The following is a 22,637-nucleotide window of genomic DNA, read 5'->3' as shown; positions in this document are numbered from 1 at the left end:
ATTTATTTGTGTTATTTAAAGGTCACATTGAATCAGTCTTGGAAGCCCATTGCTATGCCTACATTTATTTTTGTTACTTTCACATAGATTTTATGTATAGATTTTATACTATAAATAAAGATAAAATACAGAAAAAATACAGCTGTCCCATAGCTGTGGCGTCATTTTCTCCACACCAAAATCCATGATTTTTGTCAAATTATGCAAAAAGTGTAAAAGGTATTTTATTGTATTTAGGATACATAAAATGCCCGTTAAGCAAGAAAATGCTTTTTTTTTTTTTTAGACAAAATAAATAAATTAGTAATAAATTAGTGATAGTGTGAAATATTTGTTATAGGAGCGTTTATTCGCCCAGAATGACAATTTTGAGTCGTTCTATTGTGTATGACTTTATATAATATAAATGTCTATGACTTTCTTTGTTTTGTGAAACACCAAGAAATTCAACTGTGGGCACTAGTTTACCCAAAAAAAATAATTCAGTCATCATTTGCTCACCCTCATTTTGTTTCAAAACTGAATGAAATGTTGTTTTGGACCAAACTGACTTTTATTGTATGGACAAAAACACATGAGACATTCTACAAAAGTCATCAAAAAGACGGTCTGAAACGACAAACCTGTCGAAAATGATGGCAGTTCTGTTCCTTCTGTTTGTGCCAGAAGTGCCTATAGTTGAAAGAACACCCATTTAACACAATGCTTTAGTAAGCTATTCTATATTTTCTCCAATATGAATCACAACCTTCTCGATTGCTAGTAACAGTCTCCTGTGTTTACCCTCTATATTTTTATTTTTTAGTTAACCCACACTGTCTTTATATAGTTTTCTATTTTGATGTGTTTTGCAAACCATCATTATACAAAACTGATTATGGACTAGTGAGGCATGCTATATAAAGCGATAGGGGTGATGCTTTTCTTGTCCCCTTCCGTATGCTGTTCTCTCTGAGGTCTCTCTCCAGCAGTGCTGAGCTGATTAGGGACTCAGTGGGAAGCGTGTGGGTGCCTGGCCGAAAGTCCCCTCTCATTGTCTTAAAATGGCCCCGAACTGTGCAACTCTCAGATGGTGGTCTGATGATGTTTCCCTGATGACAGACTTTTTCAAGTGCTTATGACCCAGTCTCATTGGCTTTCTGTAGTTTTGTAAATTGTAAATGTCAGATGAATTTATCAGCCTTGATTTGACACAATCCATCACGTTCATTCTTGTGAAATGCAATTAAATCCCTGAAGTACGTTTCGCACTGGCTACGTCCGAGATGTAATTTAAAATGAAATGGCTAAATTTGGATGTTAATTAATGTGTCATCAATATTCATGGTGATCACACATAAAAAGTTCCTAGTGTTTTCTGATTTGACATTTTAAAGACAAGAGTCTTGGGTACCAGTGTTGCAATGAATGAAAAACAGAAGTTTGTCTGAAAGTTTTTCATAAGCGTGCCACACATGCATTTGGCCTTCTCACGCAAATCTCTCTTTATCCACAAGGTATCAACGGCTTGACAATGGCGCTCCATAATGGCACGTATGTAGGCTGGGAGACGGGGAAGGCGCTGGGCAAAGTGGCTATAATTCATCGGAACCACCTGGTGATTCCCCCAGTCACCTTCCTGTTTCCTGTGTGCCAGATGCTTCTTGCATACCCAATCAATCAGCGGTGCCGAGCTGCTGCTTACCACGGCCGACCTTGAATCACATTCCCCTGCTTCTGCGTTTTGGGGTCTCGTCCGGGAGCTTATTCCCTCCTCAGTGTTTCTCATTTGGAGACGCACCTGTGTCCAGACCCAGATAAACCGTGTCCTCTGAGACTGCTCGGGGCACTTCTCTGCCTTTCTGGAAGTGCAACAAGGCAGTACTCTGGGAGCCCCAGCCAATCACGGATTGGCCATGCAAGGTGATTTAAAATGCATTGGAGGAAGGAAGATATATAATTATGTTTCTCCGAGGGGGATAGGCTTAATAACCAGCTATAAGACAGTCGGTGTTGTCGTAAGATTCAGACAGTGAAGGCAGGGTTCACACTTCCTGGAGCTACTGTTTTTATTCGTCTTCATTCATGGAAATTTAATGCTCATGGTTATTTCACAGATGTTGACAAAGGCTTAATCTGTGCTTCAAGCAATAGTCATCCGAAGCAAAATTTGTTTTGGCAGTAGAGCGCTGGTTTCTGAGCGGTTATGGAATACCTGTCTCTCACATTGCTACAAGGCATTTAATTCCCACAATTCACACTGAAAACGGATACTTCACACACAGTGATGGCTGCTGAAGTGCAAAAGCTCAAGCGCACCACTTTTCAGGTTCAGTCTGTAATATATGAATGTGACCATTGCAAAATGATTTGCTTCATTGACCTTTAAATATGTTTGTAAGTTAAATGAAGTAACTTCTTTTCAGCCTTCTAAAAATATCAGCTTCAGTCTGTATGGTACCTCATTTCCAATCAATGCTTCCTCAAGAGGCAAGCTACTTTGCATCTGGAGAGCAAATGAAAGAAAGAAAATATGAAAGAATTATAGAATTCTAGAGTCCTTTGAAAGTTTGAAAGCTTGGCTAGTTCAAGCATTTTTGTAGGGAAATTGCATCACTTCCCTGCCTAATTTTGTTGGCTATTTTTGATGGTGTGGAGGTGGGGCTCTGCAGTTCCACCTGAATGCGGGTGGACATCCATCCCGAGCACCTGGGCAGGGTGAAGGAGCGTGTGATGCCCGGCTGTCCTTACGGTCTGATAAAGCACTTCCTCCCCTGAAGGTGACCCTCACTCCCTGGAAACTCAGTGCTGGACCCGTCGGCTGTCAGCTGTTTTGGACCTGCCACGGTCTATTAAGCACTTTAATGATGACCACTGCCAGGGGCCGGCCTGCACAGCATTGCATGCGTACTGGAGAAACCCCTCCTTCTTTTCTCTCTCCTCTGATCCCTGATTTCTGATCTCTGAACAAAATACTAGATGATCAAGTTTTTGAATGTTGATCCACTTTTGTTTCTTTGTTGTGTTTTGAATTTGAATACAGGAGATATATGAAATGTAGATGTTTTTCCTGACAAAATGGAGGTGATAAATCAAATACTGAACTGCAGTTTTATTTCCTCATAATGTGGTAGCATAAACTGTAACAGCAAGGAAATGAAATACACATTTAGTTAGATTTTTCTTTTAAATAATCATCTAGTACAGCACTGCCATAATTAAAAGTATAACAATGTTCAAGTGAAAAATCAAATGCTCAGACTGACATCTCAAATGAATGACTCAAATTATGAATTAAAAGTTTAAGCTGCCTGTTCAATTTATGAATCAAAAGCTCAAGCTGATGAGAATCGATCAGTCATGAGCAAATTACACACTACATCAGTCATGTCAAACAATGCATAAGGACGGATTTTTGATTTGATCTCAGTGAGTCTTTTCTTGAATCTTTTGATCAATTCACCCCAAAGATTTGTTCAGATGTGTTCACTGATGAATTTTTGTTGAAAACAACATTGGCTCAAAGCCTAACTAATGAACATGAACAAAAGGGGCTTTCGCACCGGAGGAACCTTTTCATAGTTCCTAGAACTATTGGCGAAAGTACCCGGATGTTGCCGTGTTCGCACCGCAGGAACTAGGAACGATTTTAGTTCTAGGAACTCTTTTGGAGGAACTAATTTAGCTCCTACTTCAGAGTAGGGTCTAAACCAGCACACTATCCGTGACGTTAGTGTTCGCTGACGAATGTCGAATTTTGTCCAAAACCTACTTTTGCGAACTAGGCCCTAGTTTTTGGCCCGATCGGAACCAAACCAGTCTAGGACAATTCTCTGGACTCTCTAGATCAATAGTTATCGAAAAAAAGTTGAACTTTTGCATTTGGGTGGCTGTAACAGGGTCATTTAGAAAATGGTATTTTCCATCTATTATATCAGTGGTTACATGCTTGCTAAATAAAACGTAATAACTTTTGATGCTTTTGTGCTTAAAGGCCTTAACTGCTTGAACCCCGGTAAATGCTGCTTGCAGCTTTAATTATTATTAAGTTTAGAATTTAAGTATCGAGATTTTTTCCAGGAAAAGTCTTCCATAATGGTGATTATGTTGTGTGCACCATGCTGAAGGAGGCAGAGTGGAAGAGAGGTAGAGAGTTGATGGTTCTCACACATTTATTCCCGTTCACAGCTGGTCACAAAATAATACTGTCAAAGGGGAAACGTCAGACTGTGAAAACAGCTTTGATCTTTCTGTGGCAGGTGTTGCTTCTCAAGACTTAGAGACTTATGGAGAAGTCTCCTCTGTTAGAATCGTCTCAATCACAGGGTTAGACGTACCTTTCCTTATGAACCAACATAGTATTTTCCACTTTCTTTTTCAGTGATTGAGAGAAGAATGAACTGCATTTCTCAGAGTTTTTCCATAGTAGTCCACAGATACAACCTAATTTTGCATGGAAAGTTCAGGGTAATCACTTAGCAATCACTCCAAATGAGCAACCTTTTGGCTTGTTAAGTCTTTCTATAGAATATTGTCACCATCGTTCTTTCATCATTAATGTCTTGGAGAAAAAATAAAGAATGTAATCAAATAAAGGTCGTATGAAAATGAGGCATCAGCATGACTAATAGCGAAGGGTCTCGACATCCATGCGCTGTAGCAACAAAAGCGTCGCTCTCAAAGTGGGTCATTATACAGTATACTATAGTTATCAGTGACTTGTGCTACCCTTTGATCTCCCCCTTTTACAACGCTGAGGTTGCCTCAAAAGAATTGGAAACCTCAGAGGAGACTTTTTTTGGGGCACCATGGCATTCTCTGTCATTTTACTGAGCCAGACCGAACAAAGTGCTTTGTGTCGCTTTGGCTGCCTAATCTGGCTCTTCTGGGCCTGGCAGCAGTGGGCTTTGGGATGAAAGTGGCACCACTTCATCTGTAGAGGTGCCCTATGGCTGCCCACATGGCTGGGCTAATGTGTGTCCTGTTCAGTTATGCCTCGTCCTCTGGCCAAGGACCTTTCTATTGATGATGCTTTGTTGTGAGATGGTTTGAACACCCAGACGAAGGCTGATTTAGATATTTGATACGACTTCTTTGAGCTGAGGTCATAGTATTCTAGCTTTCTCTACAGTCCCAGATCATATCAAGACCTGATATTGACAATCAGGTACAAATAATGTGTTCACTTTTTTCTCTCTCTCTCTCTTAGTTATTATTTTTGGTCATAATTGTTCTTTAGATAAATAAATATATCCTTTCAATTTTGTCTATTTTGTCATGCCATACATTGATTTTTTTGTCAGTTTTACTCATCTAATTTTAGTTGACAAAAAAACTGCAAATTTAACCCAAATATTGAAACATTAATTCACTTGTGCATTTGCATCATTTTGACCATTATTTGAAACATTCATATTCTTACCATATTACTTTTTTTTCATCTTTTTGATCTTAATTCATCAAAAAAACATCAAGAAAATTGAAGACATATTATTACAAATTGAAATAACTGTTTTCTATTTTAATACATTTTTATAATTTAGCCTAATTTATTCCTGTGTTTTCAAAGCTGAATTTTTAGCATCATTTCTCCAGTCTTCAGTGTCACATGATCCTTCAGAAATCATTCTATTATGCTGATTTGCTGCTCAAGAAACATTTCTTATTCACAAACAGTTGTGCTACTTCATATTTGTGACTTTTTTTTTTTTTTAGGATTCTTTGATTTTTTTTCTTCCAAAAGAACAGCATTTATTTATTTATGCATTCACTGACAATTTTTTTTTATCTATTTAATGTGTTTATTAGAGAATGTTTTCATTTCTGTGAAAAGGTAACTGTTTTTTAGCATACAGTAGGCTACATGCAGTTATTATAGTAGAAACTAGATGATAAATTATGCATAATTACATGCAGCAAACCCTAAGCCTAACCCTAACCCTAACCTAGTTTTGGTTTCTAACGTTAACAACTGTAACAAGGACACCTTAAAATAAAGCGTAACCCTGTGTGTGTGTGTTTATGTGTGTGTGTGTTAATTTGCTAATTATTGTCATAATACAATTTTTGTGTGTGTGTGTGTGTGTGTGTGTGTGTGTGTGTGTGTGTGTGTTTATTGAAACCCTTAGTTAACTAAGTTAACCCAAGGTAACAAGTAGTTTTTTGTCAGTAATTCTGTTTAGCATCTAACACACAGGCATCTACTAATATGCATTTGTTTTAAGAGATCTAAAAGTAATCTGACCGGGTCACAGTGCTGCAGAAAGGGACCTAACTACCCCCTCGGCTGATTGCTTTCATTTGAGGGATCAAGTTTATTAATGCTAATATTACTGGGGCCCTGACCCCTAATCTTTCTACAGTCAATTAGTGCTGCCGGTTCCCACCTCCAGGGCACAAGCAGATTTATGTGCTTACATAGCGGGAGAGGACCAACCACAACCCTGGATCTTCCCACAGACTGTGTATTCTGCACTTCTGTTCAAACACACCGCACTCCCAAAGGCTCTGTCGGTCAGGGTGGGCTGACATTTTGGAAAAAAGCTTGTTTGTTCAGAGGTAAAGATGCTGCTTTGAAGTGAACTACCAGTATTGTACACACATGTTTTTTTGTTTTTTTTTAAGTTCCTTTCAACTTGGCAAGAGCCATACTGGACAACAAAGTTCCAGTGTGTTCTTATCTGTAGACACGTGTGATAATGATTTTCAGTAGCATTATTAAGTTTTTGCTCTTTGAGGTTGCTCATTTGTTAGTACTACTTAGTTGTCTTATATTCAGATATGGTGATATATATGTATCAATATTAGTTAGGATTGATACTTATCAATTATAACATTGCATGTTATAATGCAATGTTATATAATTTATATAATAATGATATAATGTTAATGGTAGAATAATAATGCTCATAATTTCCTTGTGAAATGTAGCTGCTTGTGTCACATATTTGTTGAAAGCATTCATAGAATGAATCCATTCTTGGGATATTTGTACCACAGTTTTGGGGTTACAGTGAGAAACAGAATACATATGCGCCGTAATTAACTGTTGTGCACGCATATGTGCTAATATGGTACATTTCTACACATTTCTCACCATTCACAGCAACTCCTAAGCCAGAATTTGAAGCCCTTTTTCTGAATTTTAAAGATCAATTAAAGTGGGCTTTATAACTCTGATTAAGTGTAAGGAACCCCGTCTAATGAATACTCACAAGAACATTTTGAGTCAGAGTGAAATCTGATATTAAAACATCTCCACACTGCAGATACATTAATTAGATGTGGAATTATAAGAGCAAAAAGTTTTGGGCTGGAAATTCAGAGACAGAATAGCTAATGTAATTTCCTGGATATTTAATGGTCTCCTACAGCCGAAGGCTGCGTAGATGGTTCTCGACCACAGACACATATCAATAAACATGCTTGTAGCAAACAAAACACTGTTTGCTCTGTTGTTTTACTTTTCAGGGTGAGTTTGTCTAGTAGGTGGTGGAATAATAAATAATATATTGAGTAAAAAACATAGATAAAATATTAATTTGTTTTCTTTCATAGATTCAATACAACTCTTCATATTACTTGCCTCCCGGCTCACACACTTTCCCAGCATGCATCACAGAGATAGAGCTGGCACATTTAGACTCTGCACCTGAGTAACACTCCCCGATGACAGCAAACCGGTGTCCTCCTTTAGCAGTGGACGTTCATCTAAAAATACACCCCAGATGCCGGCCAGCCATTTCTCCCTGAGCGCCACAATACCAGTGACCTTTATGCCAGTGTCCTGTTCCTGATTTCCCAGCACCCCACTAACCTCCCACAGTCCCCGCTGCCGGCTTACACCCGCCAGAGCAAACATCATCTGTTCTAGTATATTACATTTTAGCCTGGACTATAGATTAGTTGTAATGAAATGCCCCCTCCTGTCTTAAGTGTAATTAACCAGACATTTGGATATTGGGAATATAGATCTACATGCATTTTTTTTCCTCCTCATGTTCTAATCAGCTGCTCAGATTGGTTAAAAATGAATACAGTCAATACAGAGAGAAAAAATTCACCCTTTTTAATTTCACGGCTCCCCCCCATTAGTCAAGGACAACTGTTTTTTTGTTGTTGTTGTTTTTTTGCAGTCATTAGTACGCTTTTAAAATGCTGGGAACCGCAAGAATCAATTATAGAGCAGCTTCAAATGAAGGTAGGAAATGTTAGGAGAGGTTCACCCACCTCCTCGAGTCGTTTCATAATTTAAAATCATTAGGACAAACCTACAGACTGAAAAGCTCATTTTTACAGCACTCATAATATGTCTGCGCTGATAGAAAAGTGAATATTTTACTAATTGAAATAGCATTCCTTCTTTATTTGTCGGACATTCAATTCTCTCTTAGCGAAACAGCTCTAACTGGCAGCCAAGTCACCTCTTTTTTTCACCTTAAAATGCAGAACATTTTGGCACCTTTTGCTTTTTTTGACTCTGGATTTTCTTTGAACCGTCCTTTGATATGTGGCTTTTGAACTCCTGAAGGATGTCTTGAAAGGAGAAAATGTTTAATTAGCTGTTTTACACTGGGAGCAGAGCACAAGAGAGAAACCCACGACAAGGTACATAGAAAGGATGGCCTCTTGTCCTCTACATGATAGTATACTGTATGCAGGAAATGTCGATGTATAGATCATGGAATGGGCCCTAATGTCAGTTGAAAAGAGGCCTTTCATTCTTATTTAATGCTTAAAATAGATTTACATCTGAAAATGACTGCAGATTTAATGATGGTTCCTTGTTCTGAAATGTGCAATTACTGCAAGCTTCACTCTTCATCCTCCTATAATTCTTCAGAGATGTGGAATTGAAAGTGTTTGTACGATGTCAACTCTTTTTTTATTATTCGTTGCAGAAATTACATAACTGGAATTACATAACTTTTTTTTTTTTTACTGAATCTTGATATTTAAATAAGACAAACCAACTATGTTTACACTAATAGTCACAGAACTCTCATTCTTATATCAATTTGGTATAAAATACCAGTATTTTGACACTCCTAGTTTGCATTATAATACGATCTTATGTCAAAACTATACATCTAAACTAAACATCTAATTCAGAGTGAGGCATTAGAGTTTTCAAGTATAATCTGCAGTTATATACTACAGCTGCTGTACTGGCTGAAATGTATATATTCATGTAGTCATTTCTCACGCCATTCTTTTCATCTCTATTCCCATTTTAACTGCTCCCCTTTTAAACCCCTGATTCGAATGCCATCCTCAATTTATAATGTCATAGCTCTCATGATAAATACAATAAAACATTTAATAAGACCATTAGCTACGTGTCAGAGTAAAGATCTTAATCAATGTAAAGTTCAGGGCTTTAAAGAATTGATCTGGACGTTTTGTAATGAGAGGGAGATTGTGCAGCAGATAGAGGGGAATGGCTTCTATTATTCTGCCTGTCAGGGTGAAGCGTCGTCCCCAGGGCCCTGCTGATAAACATGCTGGAGAGCTGGGCAGAGCAGCCTTCATCCGCCGCCACAAACAATGCAATCAGTACGATACATTTTTTAAAGGGGGCCGGGGCTGACAACACACTGGAGCTTGAACTGTAAAATTCAGGCCGTGGACAGAATTAAAGTGACATGTCGGTGCGCTTGCGAGAACTGCTTACTGTCTATTTGTTCCTTCTCTGCTCTTAATGTTTTCTGTTAAAACGTCTCACTCGAGATGTTTGTTCTCGTGCATTCCTGGAGAGCTAGAGAGATTTATATTTTCTTCCTGTTGTATTTTAAGTGGAATACCATTTCTCTCTGCACTTTTTTTTTGTCTTTTTTTTTTTGCCTTTTGTTAAGATTTACACCATATTGTCCACTCTTTTTTTCTGCTATTATTCTGTTTTATTTACATTTATGCATTTATTTATCATATTAGTATTTATTCTATCATTTTATAATGCAAATGGCAAAAAAACATTACAATAAGGTCCCATTAATTATTTAATGTATTAATTATAGCATTAACAATGAACAATTAATTTCTTACAGTATTTAATCATTTTTGTGAAGGATAGTTAATTAAAATGTAATTGTTTATTTTTAGCTCAGGACCAATACAAATATATAAAACCTTTGATTTTAATAAGGTATTAGTAAATGTTGAAATTAACATTAGCTGAGATTAATGCTTTAGAAGTATGTTTCATGTTAACAAATGGGACCTAATTGGAAAGTGTTCCCAAAAATTGCATATTGTGTCAAAAAGCACAATATATGTGTGTTCTTCATTTCGATTATTGGATAGACTGGTCAGTTCACTGCTCATTTTCAGTCAAGCACTTGCAGTTGTTGAGAGGATATCGAACTCTTCTGTTAGACTACTTGAAGGAGCAGCAGTTGGTCAGCCATAAAAGTGGTGATTGAGTGTTAATCAAGATCATTGCACCAGTGGCTCTGTCAGTTACTGGCCTTTGTTCTCTAGTGTTTCTCTGATGTTCCCCTGAGTCTGTCTGTCATTCTCATGAACCATGACGGTGTCTATGAGCATCACTAGCTGGACCCGCATGTGTTATGGAATATTGGATTATATTGAAATGAACATACAAATTCTTTATGTATTAAAATAATTATGCAAACTCTACAGTTTATTTATTGAACTAATTATATATGGTACTGTATAACAGTGGCAGTGGCAGACGGACCGAGTGTTTGGAAAACTTGATGCAGAAGTTGCACAGACATAATGTTGCAAGCATCTTTTATACAACATAACTTGTATTTTAGATGAAAATATTGACAGTTACTTTGTCTATTTTTGCTCTATACCAAAAAAAGGGTCCTAAACGAAGCCACAGCAGAACTAACTACTCCACATCTCCGAGTGGCGTTACTTAATGAATCAGTGTTTGGAATGAATTGGTAGAGTGAATGATTCAATGATTCACACATAAAGACAGTGGCTGCGTCCTGAATGGCATGATCTGTTCAGGTACTTATTTTGAATAAGTAATTACTTTACAAGCGCTAAAATGTTATGTTCTATTATGTATGAATGTAGTATGAAAGTAATCTGGACATAGTATATTTGCTATGTTGTCATTGACCTACCAGTGTCTGTTGTATTGCTTCACTGCCATTCACGAATCCTCTCCCGTGGCCTCATGGGATAGTAGTGTCCATCGTATGCACACTTTAGAATCTCGCCGGAAGAAGTAGGTCATTTGGGTACTTTTTGCCTACTCTTTTATGAGTACTGTGAATTTGGACATACTACTTATATATTATAACAATATAACATATTGTTTTTAGGGACGTAGGGAAGTGTGAGATTTCAGATGCAGCCAGTCAGTTGCTTTATTCCTGAATGAATGAATCGATTGAGAGAATGATACATGCCTCACTCTTAAAGACAATCCCTTGTCATCCCCTATTGGTGCATTGATGTAATCGACTGAGAGCCTCTGAAAAATGCCCACCAACAATTATGTAAAGTTGTTTTGTGAGTTCAAATAACAACAGCAATAATTATTTAATGATCAATAATTCATGTTTTTATTGTTTGCAGATCACGTTATCATTGTGTCAAAAGCAGAAATAATTGAAATTTGCCTGTTAATGGAGACAGAAATAATCTGTTTTGACTATAATACATGTTATGGAATATTGGATTGGAAAATAAATATATATAGAGTGAGAGTGGGATTTACAGGTTCACTTACAGTATGTAAGGTTTAATTCCAAGGGTGGGGAATGCATGGAAAAGGTAAAGGTTATGTAAAGTTGATTTTAGTGTAGCAGATTGCTCTTTTAAGACTTATTGATGAATATTAACTTATTTTTGTTGAAGATGTCAAAGAAAGCCAGTGTTTTGCCCTTTATGAATGTGACCAAGGAGTTGAAGCAGTGTTACTGTCAGTGAGAAATTGTGATTTATACTCAGTAGCTCCTTGAACAAACACAGAGGATAAGACTGTGGCCGATGGGTCATCTCCTCGGCTCCACTGCTTTTAGCAGTGTGTTTCCATGGCAACCCGCATGCTCTGCTTCAGCCCGAGGATGGTCGTGAGAACAGATCTGTGATTATGAGCAGTCAGAGCCCCTACATGCACACATGACAGAAGAGTTGGCCATGCCAAGTGTCCAAGTCCAAGTCATGGTGTGTCCTGTCCAAATGGCTTTGTTTCCTTATTGGATACACTTAAATAAAGGGATTTAAGATCTACTTTGAGATTCCACCTTCTTAAAGTGGATATTTCCTTTATTAGATGGATGACCTGGAGGTGTGCGTGCAAATAAGGGGACTTTTGGAGGCTTTTAGAAGGATGTATCAGTGGTTCATCTGTACCAGTTTAGTTCTCTAATCAAACACACCTGAACCAGCTAATCAAGGTCTTTGTGTTCGCTTAAAAATTATAGTTAGACATGCTATGGTTAAAGAGGTTTGAAATAAACTTTAAGAATATCGACATGATTGTGATTTATTTTGCTTAGGAATGGGTCAACATGTTTGATTTGCCATCCAACTACCAGCTAGTCAGTCAGTTGTTGTTTTTTGGGTAACACTTTACAATAAGTCCTTATTGAAATAAACCCCAACATAAAATAACACTGAGCAATATTTTTTACAGCATTGTTTTTTCTCTCTCTCTAAATCACACTATTGAGAGTTGTGCTTAATATTCATTAAGGGCTAAGAACCCAGTATGGCGTGTGTTTCCCAAAAACATTGTTGGCCAACTATGGTCGCAGGTTCCGTTGAATTGTATTGGTAACAACAGAACTTGTGATCATATTGGCTTCGGCAAACACACCCCTGATCAGTGTCAGGCATATCCCTAAACTAGTCTAATTATACAGTACTTCTTTAAGATCGACTTGTCATTCATTCACCCAACCAAGTAGTCAATTTAAAAAATCCCTACTCTGATCACCCATATAAACATATAGGCTATGGTACTATACCACTCCATAATGTGACATAACAAGCATAGAAATGCAGAAATTGCATGTAAACGCAGACCCACACAGCAATTCGTTCAATTAAGAGCTACTCTTATACCTAGTGGGAGTTCCAGCAAAGAATGTGCGTCTGTTATAAATAACAATAATACTCTTAATAAACAACCAGAGGAACACAAAAGGAAATGATTGATTAGAGAAGAGCGATTGCAGTGGAATTGGCTCCCTTGTGACCAATTTCAACATGCTACTGCAAGCAAAACACGAAACACAATAAGCAGGCTAAAGCAAGAGGGCCTTGAGCCTGATTCGGTCCTAATGAACTGACAGATCAGAAATAATAATCCAGCCACAGGACCATAAGTCACTGCAGAGGTGTAATAATGTCAGCCTTGTTAATTAAGGCAGCGGTTTGATATAAATGCACCAGAGTAATATATATAAACAAGTGTTGCTAGTCATGGTTGCAATGGCGTAACTGTGTCAAAGCTAAATCAAATAGTGAGTTCTGGGCTTCTGCTGTTGTGTATCCTGCTGCATTTTGAAGCTGTTATTATCACCTCCACCATCTGTGATTAGTCAGACATACCAGCTATGTGTTTTTGCTCGCAGAACTCAATACTGAGACTTTCTCAATACTCAATACCTTCTGCTCTTTACCTATAATTAAGTTTTAGAAATTGTACTTCCATGAGTATTATCCTTATTGAGTATTTGATCAATGTGTGGTCATGTAAAGCCAATAGATGTGCATGTTCTTATATGTAATTTTCTGATGACACTTTATGCTCTATTGAGCCAGAGAGCTGAAAATACAAACATGCTGGATAACATCTAATGGGTTTTTATCTGTTGCTAAGGGCCAAACTGGGAATTATTGGATTGTATTTAATTGGACATTTTTTAACTTATTTTGCTGATATGGTATGAATGTTTTTGAGAGAGGACATTTGCCTTTAGAATAATTTGGTACATTATAACAAGAGGACAGCAGATATAATGCTGCAATTATAATAAATTCAACACACAACCCCCCCCCCCCCCCCCCCCCCAAAAAAAAAAGTGTGAATGTAGACATTTGTACTTTCATAATGTCATAGTTCTGAATGAAACTAAATATTTAAAGAGAAAAATATAGCATAGGACTTGATTTTATATCCATCTTTTTTGATTTCATTGGTATAAGTGCATTTTCAGAATCAATTATATAAGGAATAAATATATTTTGATTTTATGTTGTTGTTGTTTTTTTAGTAGCCCTCATCAAGTAGCCCTGATATCATTCCAGTATGTTGGCCTGGCCAGTTATAGCATGCTGTTGTGTATATATGTTTTGTGAGCGTATCTTTATTGAACCCCGCGGGGACTCAGGGGACTACATTGTGTTGAGCCGAGCAGCGCTCTAAAAATGGCCCTACTCTGCTGCTCATCATGGGGAATTGGAGCCCAAGCGAGATGTACACCTGGAAAGGTCAAAGCTTTAGTGAAAGACTCAGCTGAAATATTGATATTGACAAGCGGTATTTTGACACAACCCTGTAAAATAATAAACAGCTAAACAAAGATCCTCCTTTCTGATAAAAAAACAAAAAAAAAACAAAAAAAAAACAAAGAAAGTACCAAACCAGCAGATAAAATAAGCTTGTACATTCTGGAATCAGGTGCGTATGCTGCATAATGCCGCATCATCTGCCGTACGGCAGTAAGTTATGGTTTATAATCAGAGGTACACAGCTTGGCGGTAGTCTCATCTGTTACTCATTGAAAAGCTCAACTGCCTTTGATTTGTACAGCTGTCACCTGGAATTATATCGCCATTGTTTTGTGTTGTTGTTTTGTCTCTAATGTTCTGTTAGCAAACCATTATTCCAACTGCAGTCTGTTTTGTGCCAAAGCTCTCACTGCAGCACAAAAGCTTATTTGATATGGAAAATACCTACTTTTAGCACTTCAAACATTTTTAAAACAAAGCCTTATTAGCAGCCTTTAGAATGTCATTAAACAGCAACAAACGCCGATCGCACCGCCATTCACACCTTTTTAACCCTCGCTTTATTTTCGAACAGTTACTCCTCTTCTAATCTAGATTCAAACAAACGGAAAAGATAGGGATATTTGCATTTTTCATAATGCTGCATTAACGCAGTGGTCACACTTTGTTTTTTTGTGATAAATGCTACGCTAAAGCACAGATTCAGCTGGTTTGTGGAGACAAATGAGAGCTTTGAATAAATATCTCCTCTTTACTGTTTATTAATATACTAAAAATGATGAATGTGTAACGGGGCACGTGGAACGCGGTCGTATGGAAAAATGATGGTTGTTGCGGCTCTAAACCTGCTCTTGAGTAATACATCTGGTGCAAAGTGCCGCAGAGCCAGACCTATTACAGTATGGTAAGTTTTTAATCTTTTAAAAAATATGGCCATAAATATCAGAGATGCTCTTTTTTTCCCTCAGTCGCTCTGGTCTTTTTTGTTCCGCGGTAGAAAACTCTCATGCACCTGTTCACAAAATGATATATAATTTATCAGCGAATACAGAGTCACAAATAAACAGCTCTAAATAAACAAGACCTTGATTCACTTTATTCATTTTTGTTTTTAATAAGAATTCAGGTAATCAAGGACATTTTATTGTCACTCCATAATTTCAGAGCAACAAATGAGGTATCATCACATAACATCTTGACAAGAATATGGGTATGTTAACATTGCTTGTGCTATAGGGCCAGAAACATACACAAGACAGATGAATTGTACCACATTAATATATGTCCAGATTTCAGAACTTGACCCTACATTAGTCTCAACCTATTTGAGTATTTCTCAAAAAGAGTTCCAAGTTTTCATTTACTTTTAATTAATTTGGACCATTTTATTTATGACCCAATATATAGGTTCCAAAATGATGTTTTTCCAAATAACACATTGACACAAATTTTAAACACATTTCATATGTTGTTCTACAAAACTTGCATTTGATCGCTATTGGTCTTAAAGGGATAGTTCAGCCATAAATTAAAATCTTGTCACTATTTACTCAAACTTGTCATTTCAAAGCTGCACTACAAAATATAGTACAGCTTTGTATAAATAAAATATATTTTGAAGAACAATGGGTTCCATACAAGACTGAGTCTGACTCACATTCTTGTATGAAAAGAAAGAAAAAAAAAGGTCAAATAACAAGATTGTCATTTGGAGTCTTGTATGGACTCCATTGTTCCTCAAAATATATTATTTTGTTTAAAAAGTCAAGAGGTTCAGTTAATGATGACAGAATATTCATGTTTGGGTAACCTGCCCATTTAATGCAAACTGAATCCTGCTTTGCTCAGATATGTTCTGTACATTGAGTTTGTCTTTGCGCCTGAGTCACATTATAACCTACATTTCACATAATAAATAAAGTGCATGAGATTTTGAAATTGAATGTAGAGATGTAACCTACAGTCCAAATATCTTGACCAATTCAGGTGTATTTCAATCTTTCATTCAGTCAATCAGGTGCCAAATTCACAACTGAAATGAGGCAAAAAGACACTTTGGGATCGTCATGTTCACCTGTACTGCAAACACTTGCCAAAGTGTGTCGTTCTGCCTCCTAGTGTGTTGAGTTTGTAACTTTCCTCAGAGATCGTGACAGTCAGAGCTCCATCGCTAAAACAGATCCGAACATTTCCCAGACTCCAAGTGGCCTCAATCCAAGGCCTATTTACCCTTCAGAATGATCCAGGATATTGTAAAGGCCATGAGTGGATCAATTATAATTTTCAGGAGTATTGAATTACTGTGCACATTTTCTGGATGCATCATACAGACTGATGCACATTTCCCAAAGGACATCTCTCCTTCAGCAATTATATATGTCCTGACACCCTGAAATATTATTTTATTATTTTAGAATGTTTCCTGGGGTGCCCTTATAATGTTAGTATGTTTTTCACATTTTAAGTAAGATTATTTCATCCTACTAAGAGAAACAATGTGAAGTTGATCGCTACTTCCATATTAAATCACTACTTACAGCTTGCTGGAATATACTGTAGTTGAAATTGCCCCCTTCGTCAGTATGAAACGCTGAGAGAAGCCTGCTTGATATTATCCCAGGTTAGAAAAACAGTCCGTGGTGAAATGGACAGAGCAAACTAACAACTTCGAATTTAACTTTTGCGGTATCCGATTATAGATAAACATCAACCATGCCTGTTGACATTTCGCCATCAATACGCCTGTATTCCTGTGGGCGGAGGTTAGTCAAAACACGGTTCTAGTGACGTCATTAAAGAAGGAAGTAGAGGGATGTAGTTCAATCCAACCGTCTTTTGTAGGCGACTTCTGTTAAATAAAATATCTCGCTTGGCATTGAACTTTGAGCTTTATAATTTTACAGATATTATTTATACTCTAACAACAACATTACACACTAACTAAAGTTTGAAACATGGGATCACGACATTTAACTCTTTCCTCGCCAGCTTTTTTGAAAAATGTTGCCAGCCAGCGCCAGCATTTTTTATCCTGTAAGTTTCATGTTCCCCTGAATATTTTGTTGTATGAATATTTGGACATGCAATATATCAAAAGAAAGAACAGATCCTCTGATTTTAAACAAACAAACAAACAAGCAAACAAAGTGGGTAAGCTTAATAAAAAAGCAACATTTTAAGCAAAAAGCTGAGAAAAACTTGTTTTTGTCAAAGACTACATCCAGATCGGATTCAGAATGGTGATCAAAACAATATTTGATGTAAGCCTACATTAAGCAGTTATTCCCACAGGCTATAAATGAAACATTTGATATTCACTAAACATAAAATTTCTCAAAATCACACCATTCATGCAATAGATTTTCATGGAGTTGGCTTTAATGAAATTAAAATTGGGACAGGAATTTTAAAAAGACGACATCTCAAGGCTGAAAAATGTAAGGTTGGGCTCATTTCATTGCCTACCCCTCTGAATTATGTACAGTCAATGACTAACTTCACTTTGTAATGTGGTTTTCTCATTCTTGATAGGTTTGGGTCACAATTTATGTGATTTTATATTAATTTAATTTCAGAGTCGGCTTACCTTTTGCTTTTTTTCTATTACAGGCGTTTCCATGCATATCGACAGGAATTTATGGTAAGCAAAATGTCTATTCATCCTCCAAACCTTTTCAGTGTGTGTGTTATTCTGAACATGTGCATGAAGAAGCATGTGTGCAGTTTAGATAGCAACTTACATGAATGCTCACTTTCTGTGTGTGTGTAATGTAGGGTTAAAAGAGCTGATGATGAACAAATTACCTCTACAATCTTATCATGTCTTTGAACTCTCCCAGTATTACTTTCGATTTCAAAAGTTTCTCTTGTTTTTTTATAAAAAAAGATGTAATGTTTGAGTGTGCATTTCTGCATTGTGTGTGTGTGTGTGTGTGTGTGTGTGTGTGTGTGTGTGTGTGTGTGTGTGTGTGTGTGTGTGTGTGTGTGTGTGTGTGTGTGTGTGTGTGTGTGTGTGTGTGTGTGTGTGTGTGTGTGTGTGTGTGTGTGTGTGTGTGTGTGTTAGGGGTTATGTACTCTACCTTTCAAAAGTTTGTGGGTCGGTAAGATTTTTTTGATGTTTTTGAAAGTCTCATGTTCACCAAGACGGCATTTATTTGATCGAAAATACAATAAAATAGTAATACTGTGAAATATTATTATTATTGTTATTATTATTATTATTATTATTATTATCATTTTCTATTTTAATATATTTTAAACGTAATTCATTCCTGTGATGGCAAAGCTGAATTTTCATTACTCCAGTCTTTTCATTACTCATACTTCAGTGTCACATGATCCTTCAGAAATCATTATAATATGCAGATTTGATGCTTAAGAAAGATTTCTTGTTATCACTGTTAAAAACAGCTGATAACAGCTGCTTAATAATTTTGTGGAAACCGTGATACATTTCTTTCAGGATTTTTTTAAACATATTTTATGATCAAAAGATCAGCATGTATGTGAAATATACATTTTTAGTTACATTATAAAATCGTAACTGTCACTTTTAATCAATGTAATGCATCCTTGCGGAATAAAAGTAAAATAATTCTAATAATAAATATAGCTGCAAGCAGCAATTATCAGGGCCAAGCACAAAAAGGAACAATGTTGACATGAAAGCATGTCTGGGAGCTTCAGAAAAACAGCAACAATAAGTAATTAAAGATGTTTTTTGATTATTTTAGTCAAACTGGCTGAAAATACAATCACTGTAATATGGTTAACTTGCTTATCACTTTTGACCAATATCAAATTATTATAGTATGGTCAGTGTGAGGTGACAATGATACAAAATTTTTGGTGTCAAAATGCCAAAGCGTTGCAGTTACAGCGTTAGAATCAGTTTGGCATCATGCCAACAAAATCATTGAAATTTGGCATCATTGTTCTCAGCCTGACCCAAGGAATCTATCAAGACCAGTTTAATTATTTATAGAACATTATTAGAATTTTTTAAAATTTCATTATAGAATTTGACCAGAAGGTCAACCAAATCCAAACTTTTAAGCATATGAATGTTTGATTTTACCACTAGGTAGTGCTGGCTCGAAACTTCTCAGGCTCCTTCAGGGCATTGTGCCAATAACACATACCAAGTTTCGTAACAATACACTAATGTGTTCATAAAATACAGGGCTGAATACGCTTAAATGTTGCGGAGATATTACCTCACATCCACGATATTCGAGAACGGTTGGGTTTATCAAAGCTTTTGATAACTAGTGATTGAACAGTATGATGTATGTGTGTGTGTGTGTGTGTGTATTGATAAGATTTTATAACTCAAGAAAGTGCCTTTAAGATCTCAGAACTTCATAAAGGATGCAGTTACTGTATGTATGATTCAATAAATAATCTGCAACTTCCCTCTCTAGAATTGTGTAATTGTTTAGATAATCACTGAGAGAGAAAGCATTTACTCTGAAAGTAAGAAGAGCACTTCAATATCATGATCAAAGAGCTAATAACCTAGAATACTGAACAAACCTGACATTTTCTTGTTTCTTTCGGGCAAAAAGACGGTAAGCACTCGTTTAGGAGGAAAATGAATTTCATACGCTTGAGCTTTCATATGCTACGGTGGCAGTCATGAATGTTTGCTTTTGAGAACATTCCTAAATAAGCTGAGGGAACTTTACTTGCTCTTCACTGTGAATAAGCTAACCAAGCGAGACAAACTCAATCCATGTGGCTACATCACCAGATTAACCAGCCCCATGCACCCTGATCGAACATGTAGCGCTGTCACCCACAGCCAACCAGAGCTGACACCCCATCTCTCTTTTTCGCTGCATCATGGGAGCTGAGGTCCAGGCTGACAGATGATCGGGGGACAGAGGGTAAGGCGTAAAGGGGCTGTTCTTTGGGGTTGGAAACGTGGACAGCAGGCAGGTAGAAAAATGAGGCCTCACTCCCAGCTGACAGCCCAATCCCTCAGCCCACACCATTAGCACGGGTAGAGCTTTCACACACATGGCGTATTGGAGGAGATGCCACCCATAAACAAACTGGCGCCTGCCGCCAGCAGAGGGGTTGGATAGTATGATAGAGGTTATTAAGTCCGGCACTCATAGCCTATCAATCAATGCCACGAGAGACGGGTTAAAACAGGTTATTTCTTTTTCAGAGAGGATGGGACGAACTGGCAAATCTATCAGTGTCTTACATAGTGTGGACACAGGCAAAGCACAGAGGTGGACAGAGGTTGCATCATCCTTTACTTTGTCTGGATCATTTTCCTCCCTCTTTCCTGGATATGCAATTGGTTCATAAAAAGCAACAGCTTTTTGGTGCCACATTAAAATTATATATATCAAAAATCCTGTAATCCAGCCATCTCCTCCCTTCCTCTTTCACCCTCATCCTTTTCCCCAAAAATGTGTTTTAGGTGGACAGATCAATTTAGGATGTTGGCAAATAACAATGTCTTTTCTGTTAACCAAATGTTTTTTAAAACTTTGCTATTGCGTAGTTACGATAAGCCAGATATGCGCAGATTCTGTGCAATACGCTGTATTTGATATATCATGATGACTCACGGGTTGAGTATTTGGCTTGCACGAACTTCCCCAGCAAAGTGAGTAAACATAATAAGTAACACGCCAAATTGGCTAGTGATTTGACAGCGTTACCCACCACATTTGATTTTTACCCGCATCTGGCTGGGTTGGCGGGTGTTAATTTCAAACCCCATGTTGTTTATAAAGAAAAAGGTTTATTTTTTTATTTTTATTTTTTTTATTGAACAGTTTAAATTCTAATAATAATAATAGCTACAGTGCTAACATATCAACATTTAACCAACAACCTACAATGGACTAAAGTTAAACATTTCAAAAGCATTATAAATTTAGACCGAAGAGGAAAAAATACTTGGATCCCTTTATAGAAAAAAAAAAATCCCTTTTATTCTTCAAAATCAGTTGTTCTCAGGCGGACAGAGAGCTGTACTGAGCATGTGTCTTCACACTTTGGAAGATATTTAATGTTACAATTGCCCTCGGCCTCCCCTATAGTTATTCCAACTTTGACAACTTAAAGAGGCTGTTCAGAACTTCTGTGTGTAAGATTCATATAAGGGATAGCTCTAATCCAATAGCCTTGAACCCCACAGGTTAATTCTTTCATTATTATTTTAGCTCGCTGAGAGAGAGAGAGAGAGTCAAAAAGGAGAAAACTGCAATTACATTTGAACCATCCGGGCATCTTAACAGCCTCCTTCTTATGGTGCTGTCACAATCTGTCATGATATATCCAGCCCCACCTTTAGATAAGCAACAAAGAGAAAATGAATTAGACCCAGGTTCATCTTTCACCAAAGCCTAGAGGAGAAAAACTTGCCCGTGAGGTTTAACCATCTGGTCTGACGACTTGGATGGGAATGGAAAGGACAGGGGCTGTCTGACATCAAAATGTGCCGCTCATTAGATTATTGTCATCGCCGTTTGAAGAGAGCTCTTTATTCATAATCCAGCTCAATGGGGTATATTGACTTAAAGCGATCATCACCATATCAAGGTCTGGTCATTTCTGGTTTGTGTACACATGGTTATAAGGCATGGTTTATTAATTTTTATCATGGCAAAGACCTTCCCAAGGCATTGTGGAGAAAAATATGAGACTGTTTAATATGGTTTATTAACGGCTCCCTGAACATATCATAGACATAGCGTGATGCATTAGACTATATTATACATTATTATACATATACTGTATAGACACACCTCTTAATTATTAATTCAGGTTTTTCATTCAGACCTCAGAAGAAGGCAGGTGTACATTTACTTTACATATTATTATTATTTTTTTATTTTTTTTACGTATCTGTCATTCTGCCTATCTATCGTTCTAATGCCTATAAACCCTCATACTTGAAGGCTTTTTTTAAAGAAAATTCAAACTTTGAATTGTAATTGTGTGTCAACTCAGAAATTTAATTAGAATTGAAAAGCCATTTTTTTCAATTCCTGAATGTGCACAATCCTGCTTGACAAATAGTTGCCCCATCTCATAGCTGGAGAAGAGGTGTGTTGACACTGAGATTTTTTTTTTAGCCCGCGACTCTGGTGGTGTGAGATAGGTAGCGGTAATCCAGACAATGCATCCATACAACTGTTCGGGGTCAGCCAGGGTCAGACGACTAAGTGTCTTCACTCAGTGAT

At 37.1% G+C, this 22,637-nt stretch overlaps 1 protein-coding gene across 1 annotated transcript in view; it reads left to right on the top strand.

Moving 5' to 3' along the window:
• Nucleotides 1-22,637, top strand: part of macrod2 (mono-ADP ribosylhydrolase 2) — a 598,881-nt gene that overhangs the window by 415,282 nt on the left and 160,962 nt on the right. The window contains exon 7 of the mRNA XM_081351444.1: nucleotides 18,037-18,067. Within this exon, the coding sequence (XP_081207570.1) occupies nucleotides 18,037-18,067 (31 nt within the window). The remainder of the gene's footprint in view (nucleotides 1-18,036; nucleotides 18,068-22,637) is intronic.

This window comes from Scardinius erythrophthalmus (genome assembly GCF_964197995.2).
Source record: "Scardinius erythrophthalmus genome assembly, chromosome: 21".
Classification (NCBI taxonomy): Eukaryota; Metazoa; Chordata; class Actinopteri; order Cypriniformes; family Leuciscidae; genus Scardinius; species Scardinius erythrophthalmus.
This window is presented reverse-complemented; position numbering and strand designations above follow the sequence as displayed.